Source organism: Ranitomeya imitator, chromosome 2 (assembly GCF_032444005.1).
Source record: "Ranitomeya imitator isolate aRanImi1 chromosome 2, aRanImi1.pri, whole genome shotgun sequence".
Classification (NCBI taxonomy): domain Eukaryota; kingdom Metazoa; phylum Chordata; class Amphibia; order Anura; family Dendrobatidae; genus Ranitomeya; species Ranitomeya imitator.
In genome coordinates this window covers 854,094,862-854,112,884 of record NC_091283.1, presented here as the reverse complement: position 1 = coordinate 854,112,884, position 18,023 = coordinate 854,094,862, and the positions used below count along the sequence as shown (strand labels likewise).

The following is an 18,023-nucleotide window of genomic DNA, read 5'->3' as shown; positions in this document are numbered from 1 at the left end:
CCATCAGATTATGAAGGTCACCATTATCCATCTTAACCGCATGTGGCTTTCCTTTCAGCAAGAGAAGGAAGAGCAGCAGCAGCTCGCTATCACTTCTTTTTTGAAGAATTCAAGGAAAGAACATCAGCGTATCTTGACACGTCGTCAGACCATTGAAGAAAGGAAGGAGCGTCTAGAAAATCTCAATATCCAGAGAGAGAAGGAAGAACTGGAGCAACGAGAAGCCGAACTCCAGAAAGTACGGAAGGCTGAGGAGGAACGTCTACGTCAGGAAGCCAAAGAGCGAGAGAAGGAGCGAATTCTTCAGGAACATGAACAGATCAAGAAGAAGACAGTGAGAGAGAGGCTAGAACAGATCAAGAAAACAGAGCTGGGCGCCAAAGCCTTCAAGGACATAGACATTGAGGTAAGGAGCGCTGGACGTGTGGGCTGCCGCACCAGAACCGTCTGTGAAATCATTACTAAATATGTCTGAACCTTCTGCAGAACCTGGAGGAGTTGGATCCAGACTTCATAATGGCCAAACAGGTGGAGCAGCTTGAGAAGGAGAAGAAGGAGCTGCAGGAACGTCTGAAGAATCAGGAGAAGAAGGTAAGTGGCTGATCTGGCGGTCTGGGCTGGTCTGGCGGTCTGGGCTGGTCTGGCGGACTGGGCTGGTCTGGCGGTCTGGGCTGGTCTGGCGGTCTGGGCTGGTCTGGCGGTCTGGGCTGGTCTGGCGGACTGGGCTGGTCTGGCGGTCTGGGCTGGTCTGGCGGTCTGGGCTGGTCTGGCGGGCTGGGCTGGTCTGGCGGGCTGGGCTGGTGGGCTGGGCTGGTCTGGCGGGCTGGGCTGGTCTGGCGGGCTGGGCTGGTCTGGCGGGCTGGGCTGGTCTGGCGGGCTGGGCTGGTCTGGCGGGCTGGGCTGGCGGTCTGGGCTGGTCTGGCGGGCTGGGCTGGGCTGGTCTGGCGGGCTGGGCTGGTCTGGCGGGCTGGGCTGGTCTGGCGGGCTGGGCTGGTCTGGCGGGCTGGTCTGGCGGGCTGGGCTGGTGGGCTGGGCTGGTCTGCCTCTTGGATCTTTACTTAACATGTTTATATTTGTGTTTCCGGTCAGATTGATTATTTTGAGAGAGCAAAACGCCTGGAAGAAATCCCCCTGATTAAGAAGGCTTATGATGAGCAAAGGATCATGGACATGGAGCTGTGGGAGCAGCAGGAGGCAGAGCGGGTATGGACATTCAGCTCTGGGGACGATGGCGTCCTTCAGTCTTTGGGGATGTGCTGGTCTCATGGATGGTCTTTGGGGATGTGCTGGTCTGAGGGTCTCACCTTACTGTGTTTTATGGGGTTTTTGTCCCCACAGATTAGCACACTCATGTTGGAGCGGGAGAAAGCCGTGGAGCACAAGAACAGGATGTCCCGGATGCTGGAAGATCGAGACATGTTTGTTTCAAAGCTGAAGACTGCCCGCCGCTCTGTCTATGAGGTCAGTCACAGTTCCACCTTTCATTCCTTTTCCGGCGATGCTTCGACAATGGCTTCCTTTCCTATGCTGCGTCCACCAGAAGTGTGTGTGAAGGTTTCATGTCTGACTCTTCTCTTTGGCCACAAGTGTAGGATGGAGTAATTATGTATGGATGATATTTATCACATATCCATAGGGCACCTATTAAATATCTGCAGGAGGCACTGCCTGCCCTTCAATCCCTAGAATGGAGACCTCAAGCCCTGCTCCTCCTGAAGTGTCATGGTCCGTGCTGCATTCATTGCCTACATGACACTGAGATAGTCGAGTGCTTAAAGGTCTGAATGCACGGACCGACCCACAGCTCTAAACAACCGCTGATCTGTAAACCTTTACCGATCGGCACTTGTTTAATACCCTGATTACACAGCCGACCGCAGTAAAACATGCGATCTGTAATAGGCTGCCATGGTTCTCGGCAGTGCGAGTCCTGATTACACAGGTAGAGCGCAGTAAAACATGCGCTCTGGAATAGGCTGCCATGGTTCTCGGCAGTGCGAGTCCTGATTATACAGGTAGAGCGCAGTAAAACATGCGCTCTGGAATAGGCTGCCATGGTTCTCGGCAGTGCGAGTCCTGATTACACAGGTAGAGCGCAGTAAAACATGCGCCCTGGAATAGGCTGCCATGGTTCTCGGCAGTGCGAGTCCTGATTATACAGGTAGACTGCAGTAAAACATGCGCCCTGGAATAGGCTGCCATGGTTCTCAGCAGTGCGAGTCCTGATTACACAGGTAGAGCGCAGTAAAACATGCGCTCTGGAATAGGCTGCCATGGTTCTCAGCAGTGCGAGTCCTGATTACACAGGTAGACTGCAGTAAAACATGCGCCCTGGAATAGGCTGCCATGGTTCTCAGCAGTGCGAGTCCTGATTACACAGGTAGAGCGCAGTAAAACATGCGCTCTGGAATAGGCTGCCATGGTTCTCAACAGTGCGAGTCCTGATTACACAGGTAGACTGCAGTAAAACATGCGCCCTGGAATAGGCTGCCATGGTTCTCAGCAGTGCGAGTCCTGATTACACAGGTAGAGCGCAGTAAAACATGCGCTCTGGAATAGGCTGCCATGGTTCTCAACAGTGCGAGTCCTGATTACACAGGTAGACTGCAGTAAAACATGCGCCCTGGAATAGGCTGCCATGGTTCTCGGCAGTGCGAGTCCTGATTACACAGGTAGACTGCAGTAAAACATGCGCCCTGGAATAGGCTGCCATGGTTCTCAGCAGTGCGAGTCCTGATTACACAGGTAGAGCGCAGTAAAACATGCGCTCTGGAATAGGCTGCCATGGTTCTCAACAGTGCGAGTCCTGATTACACAGGTAGACTGCAGTAAAACATGCGCCCTGGAATAGGCTGCCATGGTTCTCGGCAGTGCGAGTCCTGATTACACAGGTAGACTGCAGTAAAACATGCGCCCTGGAATAGGCTGCCATGGTTCTCGGCAGTGCGAGTCCTGATTACACAGGTAGACTGCAGTAAAACATGCGCCCTGGAATAGGCTGCCATGGTTCTCGGCAGTGCGAGTCCTGATTACACAGGTAGAGCGCAGTAAAACATGCGCTCTGGAATAGGTTGCCATGGTTCTCAACAGTGCGAGTCCTGATTACACAGGTAGACTGCAGTAAAACATGCGCCCTGGAATAGGCTGCCATGGTTCTCGGCAGTGCGAGTCCTGATTACACAGGTAGACTGCAGTAAAACATGCGCCCTGGAATAGGCTGCCATGGTTCTCGGCAGTGCGAGTCCTGATTACACAGGTAGACTGCAGTAAAACATGCGCCCTGGAATAGGCTGCCATGGTTCTCGGCAGTGCGAGTCCTGATTACACAGGTAGAGCGCAGTAAAACATGCGCTCTGGAATAGGTTGCCATGGTTCTCAACAGTGCGAGTCCTGATTACACAGGTAGACTGCAGTAAAACATGCGCCCTGGAATAGGCTGCCATGGTTCTCGGCAGTGCGAGTCCTGATTACACAGGTAGACTGCAGTAAAACATGCGCCCTGGAATAGGCTGCCATGGTTCTCGGCAGTGCGAGTCCTGATTACACAGGTAGAGCGCAGTAAAACATGCGCTCTGGAATAGGTTGCCATGGTTCTCAACAGTGCGAGTCCTGATTACACAGGTAGACTGCAGTAAAACATGCGCCCTGGAATAGGCTGCCATGGTTCTCGGCAGTGCGAGTCCTGATTACACAGGTAGACTGCAGTAAAACATGCGCCCTGGAATAGGCTGCCATGGTTCTCGGCAGTGCGAGTCCTGATTACACAGGTAGAGCGCAGTAAAACATGCGCTCTGGAATAGGTTGCCATGGTTCTCAACAGTGCGAGTCCTGATTACACAGGTAGACTGCAGTAAAACATGCGCCCTGGAATAGGCTGCCATGGTTCTCGGCAGTGCGAGTCCTGATTACACAGGTAGAGCGCAGTAAAACATGCGCTCTGGAATAGGTTGCCATGGTTCTCAACAGTGCGAGTCCTGATTACACAGGTAGGCTGCAGTAAAACATGCGCTCTGGAGTAGGCTGCCATGGTTCTCGGCAGTGCGAGTCCTGATTACACAGGTAGAGCGCAGTAAAACATGCGCTCTGGAATAGGTTGCCATGGTTCTCAACAGTGCGAGTCCTGATTACACAGGTAGACTGCAGTAAAACATGCGCCCTGGAATAGGCTGCCATGGTTCTCAACAGTGCGAGTCCTGATTACACAGGTAGACTGCAGTAAAACATGCGCCCTGGAATAGGCTGCCATGGTTCTCGGCAGTGCGAGTCCTGATTACACAGGTAGACTGCAGTAAAACAAGCGCCCTGGAATAGGCTGCCATGGTTCTCGGCAGTGCGAGTCCTGATTACACAGGTAGAGCGCAGTAAAACATGCGCTCTGGAATAGGTTGCCATGGTTCTCAACAGTGCGAGTCCTGATTACACAGGTAGACTGCAGTAAAACATGCGCCCTGGAATAGGCTGCCATGGTTCTCGGCAGTGCGAGTCCTGATTACACAGGTAGACTGCAGTAAAACATGCGCCCTGGAATAGGCTGCCATGGTTCTCAGCAGTGCGAGTCCTGATTATACAGGTAGACTGCAGTAAAACATGCGCTCTGGAGTAGGCTGCCATGGTTCTCGGCAGTGCGAGTCCTGATTACACAGGTAGAGCGCAGTAAAACATGCGCTCTGGAATAGGTTGCCATGGTTCTCAACAGTGCGAGTCCTGATTACACAGGTAGGCTGCAGTAAAACATGCGCCCTGGAATAGGCTGCCATGGTTCTCGGCAGTGCGAGTCCTGATTACACAGGTAGACTGCAGTAAAACATGCGCCCTGGAATAGGCTGCCATGGTTCTCGGCAGTGCGAGTCCTGATTACACAGGTAGAGCGCAGTAAAACATGCGCTCTGGAATAGGTTGCCATGGTTCTCGGCAGTGCGAGTCCTGATTACACAGCAGACTGCAGTAAAACATGCGCTCTGGAATAGGCTGCCATGGTTCTCGGCAGTGCGAGTCCTGATTATATAGGTAGACTGCAGTAAAACATGCGCTCTGGAATAGGTTGCCATGGTTCTCAACAGTGCGAGTCCTGATTACACAGGTAGGCTGCAGTAAAACATGCGCTCTGGAATAGGCTGCCATGGTTCTCGGCAGTGCGAGTCCTGATTATATAGGTAGACTGCAGTAAAACATGCGCCCTGGAATAGGTTGCCATGGTTCTCGGCAGTGCGAGTCCTGATTACACAGCAGACTCCAGTAAAACATGCGCTCTGGAATAGGCTGCCATGGTTCTCGGCAGTGCGAGTCCTGATTACACAGCAGACTGCAGTAAAACATGCGCTCTGGAATAGGCTGCCATGGTTCTCGGCAGTGCGAGTCCTGATTACACAGGTAGAGCGCAGTAAAACATGCGCTCTGGAATAGGTTACCATGGTTCTCGGCAGTGCGAGTCCTGATTACACAGGTAGACTGCAGTAAAACATGCGCCCTGGAATAGGTTGCCATGGTTCTCGGCAGTGCGAGTCCTGATTACACAGGTAGACTGCAGTAAAACATGCGCCCTGGAATAGGTTGCCATGGTTCTCGGCAGTGCGAGTCCTGATTACACAGCAGACTGCAGTAAAACATGCGCTCTGGAATAGGCTGCCATGGTTCTCGGCAGTGCGAGTCCTGATTACACAGCAGACTGCAGTAAAACATGCGCTCTGGAATAGGCTGCCATGGTTCTCGGCAGTGCGAGTCCTGATTACACAGCAGACTGCAGTAAAACATGCGCTCTGGAATTGGTCTCTTGGTCTACGTAGGCTGCCATGGTTTTGGGCAGTGCGACCCGTGATTACACCAGACACGATCATTGCTTGTGCTGCACATGTCAGATTGTTTTGCCCCATGGATGAGCGTTTTGCTTGTCCATCGGGGGATCAGCAGCCGGTTTCCACTGATTACATGCTTATCTTTCCTTGTACATGCAGTTTAATGAGAGATTCTCATCTCCAAGATCTATCCCAATATGTAATAGGTGTAATAATATTAGCAAATGCCTCCAATTAGAAATGTAGGATAGTTTTTCTGATTCGCAGCGTCTCTTTCCTCATCTGCAGGCATTGCAGGACCTTAGGTTAGGACCACTGATATACTGACAGTTGCTAGTGATCGTAACCATGGAAACCTAAGGTCTTGAAATGCCTGCAGATAAGGAAAGAGACGCAGCGAATCAGAAAAACTATCCCACTGTCATGGATCCCTTCTCCGTGGTGTCACTTATTCGTCACGTGCCTGCTCTCAGCACGTGACTTGGGGTTGTGCCTACAAGGGTTAATCTATCTCCCCTCTCTCAGTCCAGCATTCAACCTCTGTCCTATGCTGTAATGGGATCATAAATCACACACCGACCCAGGCCACACACCCGCTCATACACGCTGCCACCACTCACCGAATACACGGGCGAGGAGTCCCAGAAATAACTAATAAAAATATGTCTATCACTCATAAGGCTCACACAGCTTTAGGCTATGGATTCTTTAGAACGTTCAAGGTTCAACTTATTAAAGGTTTATACTTTAATAGAAAAAGGTTCAATGCTTACAATAAGAAAAAGGTATAAAAATATGAGAATAAAAAGACATACAACTTATGCAAAACAGTATAAAATAAAGAGGAGGAAACTTACAGAAATCATCTAACTTGTAGTCTGCTTTCTGCTCCCTGAGGGGGGTGAATGTAGTTGTGGAACACATCAGCTTCTCAGGCTGCCCTCACATGTGAACACAATTCTCTGTCTGCAGCCTGAATTTATAACTTTGGTCTGAGGTCAGGTTTCTAGACCGGCCCCTCCGGCCAATATCATAACTGCTGCCTGTTTGATTGGGCACGGCCGCGCTACTAATGAATATATATTATTTTCCTCTGGGACACGTGTGAAATGGTTCCCAGGGATACCTTCCCTCAGGCCCAATTTAGCATCTCCCCTCCAAGACCTCAGAGGTGTCAAGTGTTCCTTTGTTCTTTGGCCTTAGCTAGACCTCCTGGTGAGATCTGGAGAAAGAATTCTTAAGGTACCTTCACACTCAGCGACGCTGCAGCAATACCGACAACGATGTCGATCGCTACAGCGTCGCTATTTGGTTGCTGGAGAGCTGTCACACAGACAGCTGTCCAGCGACCAACGATGCCGGTAACCAGGGTAAACATCGGGTTACTAAGCGCAGGGCCGCGCTTAGTAACCCGATGTTAACCCTGGTTACCATCGTAAAAGTAAAAAAAACAAACACTACATACTTACCTTCCGCTGTCTGTCCCCCGGCGTTCTGCTTCCTGCACTGACTGTGAGCACAGCGGCCGGAAAGCACAGCGGTGACGTCACCGCTCTGCTTTCCGGCTGACCGGCGCTGACAGCCAGTGCAGAGAAGCACAGCGCCGGGGACAGACACGGAAGGTAAGTATGTAGTGTTTGTTTTTTTTACTTTTACGATGGTAACCAGGGTAAACATCGGGTTACTAAGCGTGGCCTTGCGCTTAGTAACCCGATGTTTACCCTGGTTACCAGTGAAGACATCGCTGAATCGGCGTCACACACGCCGATTCAGCGATGTCTGCAGGGAGCCCAGCGACGAAATAAAGTCCTGGACTTTCTGCAGCGACCAATGATGTCACAGCAGGATCCTGATCGTTGGTCGCTGTCACACTGAACGATATCGCTAGCCAGGACGCTGCAACGTCACGGATCGCTAGCGATATCGTTCAGTGTGACGGTACCTTTATTCTTCCCAAGGAAGTACCTGTTAACACCTAGGTGCCACTGGCCTTCAGGACAGATGCTACATTATCACTGGCCACACATATAACCCTAAACAGATGTCAGATTTCACTACACACATATAGATATATATAATATATATACACATATTTCACCACATACACCTATTACATACTGGGATAGATCTTGGAGATGAGAATTCCCCATTAACTTCCTCAGTCTCATGAACAATGGAAAGTAGCCCATATGTGCCATCTTCACCGCAGCCTGGTGGCTCTGGGGCCCCCTCCTCTAGATATAGCTGAGGGCCCAGCGGGTCTAATCTGAACACTGATCACCTTATCCAGTGAAGAGGTGATGGACATAATGTATTCAGAAAACCCCTGTAAGCTGCCCTTCCCAACATCCCGTGGAAGACGCCTCCGCCTCATTTGTGCCTTGTAGGATTTTAAGTTTTCACATTTACTTCAGGATAAACTGAAGCAATTCCAGGACAGACAATCGGAAGAGAGGAAGGCTCGACTGGAGGAGCGCAAGAGGCAACGCAAGGAGGAGCGGCGCATTGCTTACTACAAGCACAAGGAGGAGGAGGAGCAGAGGGAGCAGGAGGAGCAGCTGAAGAAAGGTGCGTGCGGCGGCCACTCCGCAATATGGTGGTGGTGGTAGTAGTGTGCCCGCAATATGGTGGTGGTGGTAGTGTGCCCGCAACATGATGGTGATGGTAGTGTGCCCGCAATATGGTGGTGGTGGTGGTAGTGTTCCCGCAATATGGTGGTGGTAGTGTGCCCGTAATATGGTGGTGGTGGTAGTGTGCCGCTCATCCAGAGCACTCTGTCAAATGCTTTCTGATTAGTCCACTTTTCACAAGATTGGGGTGCGCAGTTTCCTGTTAGCACTTCTCATCATATCACTATGCAAATTAGCAAGTAGTTCCTGTGCTGGGAACTGAAAGATGTGACCGTTGGGCCATGAAATGTACTGTGCTGGTAAAGGTCAGTATGGTGGCTGTGATGGTCACTGGTTACAACATCACCAGTCCATCCACCGGTAACGTTTCCTCTCTTGGTTCCAGAACGAGAAGAGCGAGAGCAGATAGAGAATGAAAAGAGAGAAGCTGAGCAGCGAGAATACCAAGAACGTGTCAGGAAGCTTGAGGAGCAGGAGCGTAAGAAACGCCAGCGGGAGCTGGAGATTGAGGAGAGGGAGCGGCGGCGGGATGAGGAGCGGCGTGGTGGAGATGACACTTTTAGAAAGGTACCCACCTTCTGCTAAATGGTGGCGGTCTATAGAACTTCTGTTGGTTGTAATTTATGTAATCTGCGGTCAGAATCCGCTGCGAACACTGTCTGCACGGGCCCTGTCCTCACTCTTTAGTATGATCTCTCAACTTTAAGACAAGACGTCTTGTATGAGCCGTGACACACAATCTATAATGTCCTTTTCATGTTAGGACTCCAGTCGCTGGGCTGATAGAGAGGCTGAGAGCGGTTGGCGGCGAGCAGGCGATGCTGACGATCGCAGTAAACCAGCAGATCGGTAGGTCCTCTTCCTATATTGGCCATTGCCAGTAAAGATTTGGTTCCGGTTCCTTTCCCCACTACTTTATGATCCTTGTTCCTAAATGTGTCATGTTCTGGTGTTTGTTTTTTTCTCCAGGGAATGGCGCAGAGGACAGGAATCTGACAAATCGCCAAGACCAGAAATGGAAGAGAATGCCCCAATCACTGATGAAGGATCTCTCTTCAAAAAGGATGCTGAAGGTCATTTAGATGAAGATCATGCACCACCCCGCGGTGGGCCAAACGAAAGAGGACCAAAGCGGAATGTAGACGAGGATAAAGGGTCTTGGAGAGGTGTAGAAGAGGATCGCGGTCTTAGGAAAGGTGTTGAAGATGACAGGGGTCCTAGAAGAGGCTTTGATGAGGACCGTGGTCCAAGGATGGCTTTTGAAGATGATGACCGTGAACCTAGGAAGGGCTTTGATGAAGATCGAGGTCCCCGGAGAGGTTTTGACGATGATCGTGTTCCAAGGAGAGGCATTGACGAGGACAGAGGCCCCAGGCGTGGCTTTGATGAGGACAGGGGCCCCAGGCGTGGCTTTGATGAGGACAGGGGCCCCAGGCGTGGCTTTGATGAGGACAGAGGCCCCAGGCGTGGCTTTGATGAGGACAGAGGCCCCAGGCGTGGCTTTGACGAGGACAGGGGCCCCAGGCGTGGCTTTGACGAGGACAGGGGCCCCAGGCGTGGCTTTGACGAGGACAGGGGCCCCAGGCGTGGTTTTGACGAGGACAGGGGCCCCAGGCGTGGTTTTGACGAGGACAGGGGCCCCAGGCGTGGCTTTGACGAGGACAGGGGCCCCAGGCGTGGCTTTGACGAGGACAGGGGCCCCAGGCGTGGCTTTGACGAGGACAGGGGCCCCAGGCGTGGCTTTGACGAGGACAGGGGTCCCAGGCGTGGCTTTGACGAGGACAGGGGCCCCAGGCGTGGCTTTGACGAGGACAGGGGCCCCAGGCGTGGCTTTGACGAGGACAGGGGCCCCAGGCGTGGCTTTGACGAGGATCGTGGACCACGAAGGGGCAATGAGGAAGATAGAACACCACGTAGAGGATTGGAGGAAGACCGTAGTTCGTGGAGAAGTAGTGAGGACAGAGGTCCCAGGAGAGGTGGAGATGAAGACAGAGGTCCCAGGCGTGGAGGTGATGATGATGATGATGGAGGACAAACGCCCTGGAAACCTTATGGGTCCAGTCGCCCAGGTGATAAATGAGTTTCCTCTGATGGGAACAGTTCAGGAGGACCTATCACAACGTTTGCTCTTATACACTACACTCCTGCACATAGTAGTGGGCGTATAGATAGAGGTTTTTATTTCTCTATTGCTTCATTGGGGGCACAGGAAACCATGGGCGTGCGCTGCTGTCACTAGCAGGCTGTCACTAGCAGGCTGTCACTAGCGACAAAAACTGAACTGCTCCTTAGCAGGTTACACCCACCGTCTGGAGCCGCGATATTCAGTGCTAGCTTAGTGTTAGCAGGAGGCAGACGCTGTTCCCAGACCTGTCTGTACCTTACAGTTGTTTCATTATTTTCCTTCTTCTTTCAGATGTAGCTTGTGACTTTGGCATCAGAGTGCAACCGCTCACTCTGTCATCCCACCAAGGGAACCGTGTGGAACGTGCCGCATCATACCCACGTGCCCACATCATACCCACATCATACCCACATAACCACATCATGCCCACCTCATACCCACATAACCACCTCATGCCCACGTCATGCCCACCTCATACCCACCTCATACCCACATAACCACATCATGCCCACGTCATACCCACCTCATGCCCACGTCATGCCCACATCATACCCACCTCATGCCCACATCATACCCACGTCATGCCCACATCATACCCACATCATACCCACCTCATGCCCACATCATACCCACCTCATACCCACATCATACCCACCTCATGCCCACATCATACCCACCTCATGCCCACATCATGCCCACGTCATACCCACCTCATACCCACATCATGCCCACTCTGGTCTACACGGCAGGACCCTAACCCAGTGTTTGGAGCGATCTGGCTGACAGTCCTCTCCACCCATCTCTGCCCGCTTGTAGTGAGACTGCAGAGAGGAAAGCTCCGCTTCCCGGGCTCCTAATGACAGTTTTCTACATATCTTCAGGATCAGATTCTCTTGACTCCGGGGGTCCGCAGCGTCGCTCCTCGGTCAATGTTCCAGGTCCTGTAGGGTCTTCTGGCTATTTTCCCCCCTGTTCCGGTTTTTCTGCACTGTTCGTCGTTTTTGTCAGATCCCATTCTACATTTATTTCCTGGCTTTTTCGAGGCCTTCTTGATTTTCTGGGGGATTGCCCCTGTCTCAGCACTGCCGGGCACTTTTTGGGCCCACCCATTCTTTTAATGTCTTATCTATCCGGTACCACTTTATTCTGTACCAAAATACAGTTGCTTAGGAAGTTTTTCTCCTCTTTTTTCCTTCGCCCATCTTCCCCTGCTTAGTGCCGTTACGGTTTGCTCATTTCCAGCTTCGGTCCAGCAACTCTCTCCGACTAGTCGATCCTCAGCCTCTGCTCTCAGCACAGGATTCTGCACCAGGGCTCCTCCTACCTCAGGAACGGCATAGGCTCTGGTCTATTTGGGCCACACTACCCATTACATACCCTTAGTGGAACCCTTTTATTCTTTGTGTCTAACCTCAGGGAGAATTGCTCCCACTCCTCTATAGTCTTTCAATTTGTCTGCTACTCATGAAATTAAAGATTCCCTCAGGTCAGCCCTTTGCTCTGTGCTTGGATTGCAGGCCCCCCACACTGTGCCGAAGCCACAGGAGACTCCCACCGCCAGAGACCAGAGCATGCCCCCTCCCTCTCCCTGGGTGGGCCGCTGCTCTGTCACTGACCTAGTCAGAGCGTCTGCCTAACCCATCAGCCGCCACTGGAGTGCCGTCATTCTGCGTGGATCGGACCAGCTCCATCATGGTAGGTCGTGCATGAGAACCAAGAAGCAGGTGCGTACCAGCTCCTCTTCCAGGTCTGCTCCCTCCACGTCCTCCAGGGTGGCTTCCATTTTGTGTTCCCCTTCACCCGAACCCCAGGCAGTTCAGGAGTCTGTTGTCTCGTAGTCGGATTCTGACCGGATCTGACCGATCAGATTGTCACACAGGAAAATAACTCCGCTCTGCATCTCTAGTTGCTACCGGTTGCTCTGCCCTGGTTTTTCAACAACATCGTGGCCATACGTAGGGTTCGAAGGCTTAAAGCATGGAATGCGGACTCAGCTTCTAAGTTGTCTCGCACTAGCCTTCCAAGGCTCCTGCCTGTTTGCAGCCATGTTGGATCAGACCATTTCGGATGCTACCAGTGGAAAGAGGACTTCTTTTCCCCAGTCAAGATCCAAGCACCCCCTCCCCAGAAGACGTGTACCCTCCATTTTCACTACTTTCGTACATTTTTGTATTTTCCAGATAAACCGGTCCTCCTCTGCATGACGGGGCACTCACACCATGGATCCCTCTCAGGATGGACTGCCGTCTCCTTCTTTTTTGGAACGTTCGACTCTCCGCAGTTGACTATTCTTGGGTCATGGAAGTAGTCTTCTATGGCTACAAAATAGAATTTTCTTCCCTCCCTCAGAATCGTGGCTTTGATTCCCTGCCTCCACCCAATCCACTCCCTAGCCTCCATTTTTTCAATGCCACCACTTTTCTTTGCCAAGCAGGCATTATCATTACTGTTCCTCCTCGGGAACGCTTTTAAGTTTTCATTCAAACCGCTTTGCGGTCCCAAAGAAGGCCCCGTCCTGGATATCCAGCTCCAAAACAGATGTGTCCATCTGAGCCACTTCTGGATGGAGTCCCTTTGTTCTTTGATGTCCTCCATTGAGCTCGAGGAGTACCTCAGTCCAGTGGACATCCAGGACTACCTTCACAACACCATTGGCTTATCAAAGATTTCTTGGTTTCGCAGTCCAAGACTCATATTTTTAGCTAATGGTTTTTCCTTTCGGGCTAGCAACCGCCCCAGGGTCTTTTACAAAGATCATGGCAGCTGTCATGGCCATCCTTCGAACCACAGGGATTTTAGCTATCACTTACCTGGATGACTTCCTAATCATACCCCCATTCTGTCTAGCCTGCCGCAAATTACTCTCAACACACTTTCCCGTCTTGGCTGGATCATTAACAGATCAAAGTCCTCTCTGATCCCAGCCCAACGTTTAGTGTTTCCGGGAATGCTGTTTGATACCACATGCACAAGAATTTTCCTTCCCTAAGAAAATATGTTTACTCTTCTTGGAATTCTTGCTCTCTCATTGCTCATTTCGGCTTTGCCTTATAGTGTTGGCCAAGATGGTAGTGGCAATGGAGGCAGTTCCATTTGCACGGTTGCACACTTGACCCCTCCAACTAGCCCCCCTTTTGCATTGAGACAAGATGGTCTCTCTGTACCGATCTATCCTCCTTACTCGAGTAAAACAGCCCCTAGCCTGGTGGAAGTCTTCTCTCATTTATTGCGGCAAATCATTTCTACCAATATATGGACTTGTGATGACAGACCCTAGTCTCCTGGGTTGGGGAGCAGTATTACAAAATCTCACGGTTCAAGAATCCTATTTTTCCATCAACATTCTGGAACAGAGAGACATTTATCTTTCTCCTTCTCTGATAGGACTTGTCCAGTCATTAATTGTGACAGTGCCATAGCCATGGTATACACCCATCACCAGGGCAGAACTCTGAGCAATCCAGTCATGTCAGAAGTATCTTGCATCCGGTCATGGACCAAACAGAGCTTACCAGTGATTTTGGCAGTGCACATCCCCGGAGAACAACTGGCCCTGCTGACTTTCAAAGCCGCAAGTGGTCTCTGAATCCCACAGGCTTCAATTAAATTTGTCTTCGGTAGAGCTGACCTGATGGCGTCCAGAATGAACAACAAAGTCCATCAGCTCCAGGTTCCGTGATCCCCTAGCAGTTGACTTCTATGCTTTAGTGATCCCTTGGTCCCAATTCACCCTTCTGTAATTTTTCCCTTTCTTCTGATTCTCGTGTTCATCAAGAAGATCATGGCAAAAGGGGTGATAGTCATCCTCGTAGCTGACATCCGGACCGGAAGAGTTTGGTACACGGAGGTAATTGACCTTCTCGCAGACGCCTTTTGGAAGCTTCTGAATCGTCCTGACCTTTCTCGGGGTCTTCTTTCCAACCAGAATTCAGTCTCTCTAATGGCATAGCTGATGAAGCTGCAGTGTTAACGGCTGCATGGTTTTCTGATCAGTTTCTCTACACCATAATAAAAGGCCTATGTCTCTCGCATCTACCCCCCGCGCATGGAAGGCCTTTTTTTGCTGGTGTGAAGCCAGGCTGCACTCTTGTCTTATTGTTTCCCTCCTGGCCTTTTTACAGTCTGGTCTTGAGTCCAGTCTGTCTCTCAGTTCTCTTATGGGTCAGGTATCTGCCCTTTCTATTCTTTACCAAAGCAATATGGCTTACCACTGTCAGATAAAAACGTTCCTGCAGGGCATTACCCATTCAGTTACACTCCACCGGCCTTCCATGGAACCTCAATTTGGTGATGAACGTCCTTCCGACTTTGCTCTCCTAGAAGGTTTCTTTTCTTATGGCAATCCCGTCCATCAGCCCAGTCTCAGAGATAGCAGCACTCTTATATCTTTCTCCTTTCCTGGTTCTCCAACAAGATAGTGTGGTCTTGCATCCAGTTCAATTTTTCTCCCCAAGGTGGTAACCCTCTTCTACCTCAATGAGGATATCTTCCTTCCCTCGTTCTGCCAGTCTCCTTTCCATCCTCTGGAGCAGTCTCTTCACAAACTGGATCTTTTCAGAGCACTGCTCTACTCTTCCTGGACAACATCCTTAAGACGCTTGGGTTTCTTGTTTGTGATCTCCTAGGGTCATCATAGAAGGCTACCTGCTTCTAAGACAGCTATTGATCTTTGGGTCCATTCTGCCATCTTGGAAGTATATCGAGTAAAGGATAGGCTGCCGCCACTTGGGGTCACTCTGCATGTGCAGTGGAGACCTGGATCGTTCGGTATTAGTGCTCTGCTTCTCAGTTCTGCAAGGTGGCTTCATGGTCCACTGTTCCTACAGCGTGCATACCTATGTCTTGACAGATGCGTGTCTGGGCCATAAAGTCTTGCGAGTGGCAGTGGGCCAGCCTCCGTCTTGAGATTAGGTGCCTCCTTTTTTACCACCCTTGGGGCTGCTTTAGGACATCTGTCCTCCAATGAAGAGAGAGAGAAAAGGGGATATTGAGTACTCACCATAAAATCTTTCTCAGCGTCTTCATTTGGGAACACTGCAATTGTCATTAGAATCCTAGAATGTTAGAGTTGGAAGAGACATAAAGGGTCATCGTGTCTGTCCAGCCTCTGTTTGAAGACTTCCATTGAAGGAGAACTCACCCCTTGTTTCTGCCTATATTTAGCCGGTTTGAAGTTATTCTTGTTGCTTCTCTCACTAACTGATTAGAGTGGTTCCAGTTGGTGGTGTAACCTGTAAGGAGGAGTTAACTTTTTTGCTCAGTGGCAGCAGCATACACCCATGGCTTCCCGTGTCCCACAAAGAAGACTCCAAGAGAGATTTTATGGTAATTCCCCAAATTCTGCCCCTGATCGTGGAGATACAGGGTGCTGAAATTACTGGCATCGTGTGTGGTGTATGATACAACTGTACTTTCATCCCACTATGATGCCCCTCAATAGGGGCCAGCAATTTTGATGCCCTGTATCTCCGTTATGGAGGGCAGAAAATAAAATCGATTTTATTTCTATTCCTTCTAGTATGTGCAGGAGTATACAGTGGAGAAACAACGCGTTTCAGTCATCTGACTTCATCAGGACAAACCACAAAGTACCAAAGGAGTGTAAAGTGTATAAGTGCAACAGTTGTGAAAAGTCCTCCCTAAGAAACGTAGACATCTTAATTTTTTTTCATGTATTGTTTCATTAATTCAAATCTAATTGATAATTTCCTATTGTTTTTGTTGTGCTATTTGACACTCCTTAATGTAGCGGCTAGTCTGCGTAATCTCACGTGGGTGGCCATCATCTCTGTGTTAGACATAGCAGGGGAAAGGTGAATGAAACTATCCCAGTCATCAGAGGGGGCAGATTACGCTGTGTAGGGAGTGCTGGACACGGGTGGTCTGCAGGGAGGCTCGCAGGCGCAGTATGAGGGTGGAGCATGCCCGTGTCCTTCTTCACTGAGGGACCTGAATCCAGGAGATTTTTAGAAGCCACTTTTCAGGCATCTGAAAATCCTAGGAGGAATGAAGTGATGAAATTTAGTGCAGCTTTTAAGTACATCGAAGACAAAAATCATTATTCTGATATCAGAGTTGTCTGTGGGCTTTAAAGCTAAAAGATGACTCTGGTGTCTGCTGTGCTTGGGATGAGCCGAGCGGGACCAGCCTCACAGTCCACATTGGGCAGTCACCGTGGATCACAGAGAAGTGGAAAGTCTTTCTTTTGTACATGTCCTTTCAATGATATAACTTTTGCAGGAGGGTGGCGAGAACGTGAAAAGGCTCGGGAGGACAGCTGGGGGCCTCCACGGGAAACAAAGCCTTCTGAAGATCATGAATGGTCCAGGAGTGAGAAGGAACCAGATTCTGAGCTTGTGAGGAAGCCTGTCCGGTGAGTTAAGATGATAGGACAGTGCACAGTCCCTGTGCAAAGGACAAAAGAAGTGAGCACGCTAGTCAGGATCACAACATTGTGTAAAGTGACCAACAAATCTTCATTTACAAAACAGACATACATAATCTCAATATATATAATACGTACAATATCTCAGAGCATAAAATGGGTTATATCGACAGGGAAAGACTGCTGTACAGTGCGAAGGTGTGATCTATCGTTCCTCCACACATGTACAGCACTGATCGCACTATGCGCCTGCATATTTCTATTTCCTCTTGTGCGCAGACGCCGGGATTACCTTCCTTTTTTTTTTTGTTTAAATAGTTTTTTATTGAAAGCAAATGTGAACAATACAATTTATGCATTTTCCAGTATTTTGCAAAATTTTAACATTTTCCAAGCCCCCAACAATCCCAACAAAACCCAACCCCCCCCCTCCCCTGACAGCTCATACCCAGTTATACTTTTGTTACCAGTATTGATGGTTCTTTGAGCCATTTGACTCACTTATGTTCGCTTGTTCCTCTAGCACTCTCTTCCTTTCAGAGGCCCTTATCCTCCCATTTCCCATAACTACTCATCCCAGCTCGAGCCACGGAGACCACATTTTGTCAAATGTTTCTATTTTCCCACGTCTTTTATAGACCCCCTTTTCCAAATTGAGACCATATTTAACATAATTCAGGAATTCACCCCTTGTAGGCGGTTCCTCTTTGATCCAGTTCCTTGCTATTCCTTGCCATATATAATAGCCTAGCTATTGCTATCTTCCAGGTGTTATCCACTCTGATTTCCTCTACATGTCCCAGTATACACACTATCGGATCCCTCGGCACTCTGCATTTATACGCCCCTTCCACACGGCTCATTACCACCAACCAGAAAGTAACCAGTCTTGGACATGTCCACATCATGTGGTATATTCCTGCATTCTCAGTCCCACATCTCGGGCATTCGGAGTCAGCACGCAACCCCGCTCTGTGCAACACTTCCGGTGATTTATAGACTCTGTGTAAGATGTACAGCTGCGATAGTCTGTACGGCTCACTCAGTGACACTCGTGGAACCCACTCCAACACCGACTCCCAGGTTTCATC

The 18,023-nt window shown here is 50.1% G+C and overlaps 1 protein-coding gene across 1 annotated transcript in view; it reads left to right on the top strand.

The window, feature by feature from the left end:
• The window catches only part of EIF3A (eukaryotic translation initiation factor 3 subunit A), a 36,691-nt gene that overhangs the window by 6,430 nt on the left and 12,238 nt on the right, over positions 1-18,023 (top strand). Inside the window, exons 11-19 of the mRNA XM_069754406.1 lie at positions 59-406; positions 487-591; positions 1,090-1,203; positions 1,339-1,461; positions 8,207-8,360; positions 8,808-8,989; positions 9,186-9,271; positions 9,392-10,491; positions 16,788-16,920. Coding sequence (XP_069610507.1) covers positions 59-406; positions 487-591; positions 1,090-1,203; positions 1,339-1,461; positions 8,207-8,360; positions 8,808-8,989; positions 9,186-9,271; positions 9,392-10,491; positions 16,788-16,920 — 2,345 coding nt within the window. The remainder of the gene's footprint in view (positions 1-58; positions 407-486; positions 592-1,089; positions 1,204-1,338; positions 1,462-8,206; positions 8,361-8,807; positions 8,990-9,185; positions 9,272-9,391; positions 10,492-16,787; positions 16,921-18,023) is intronic.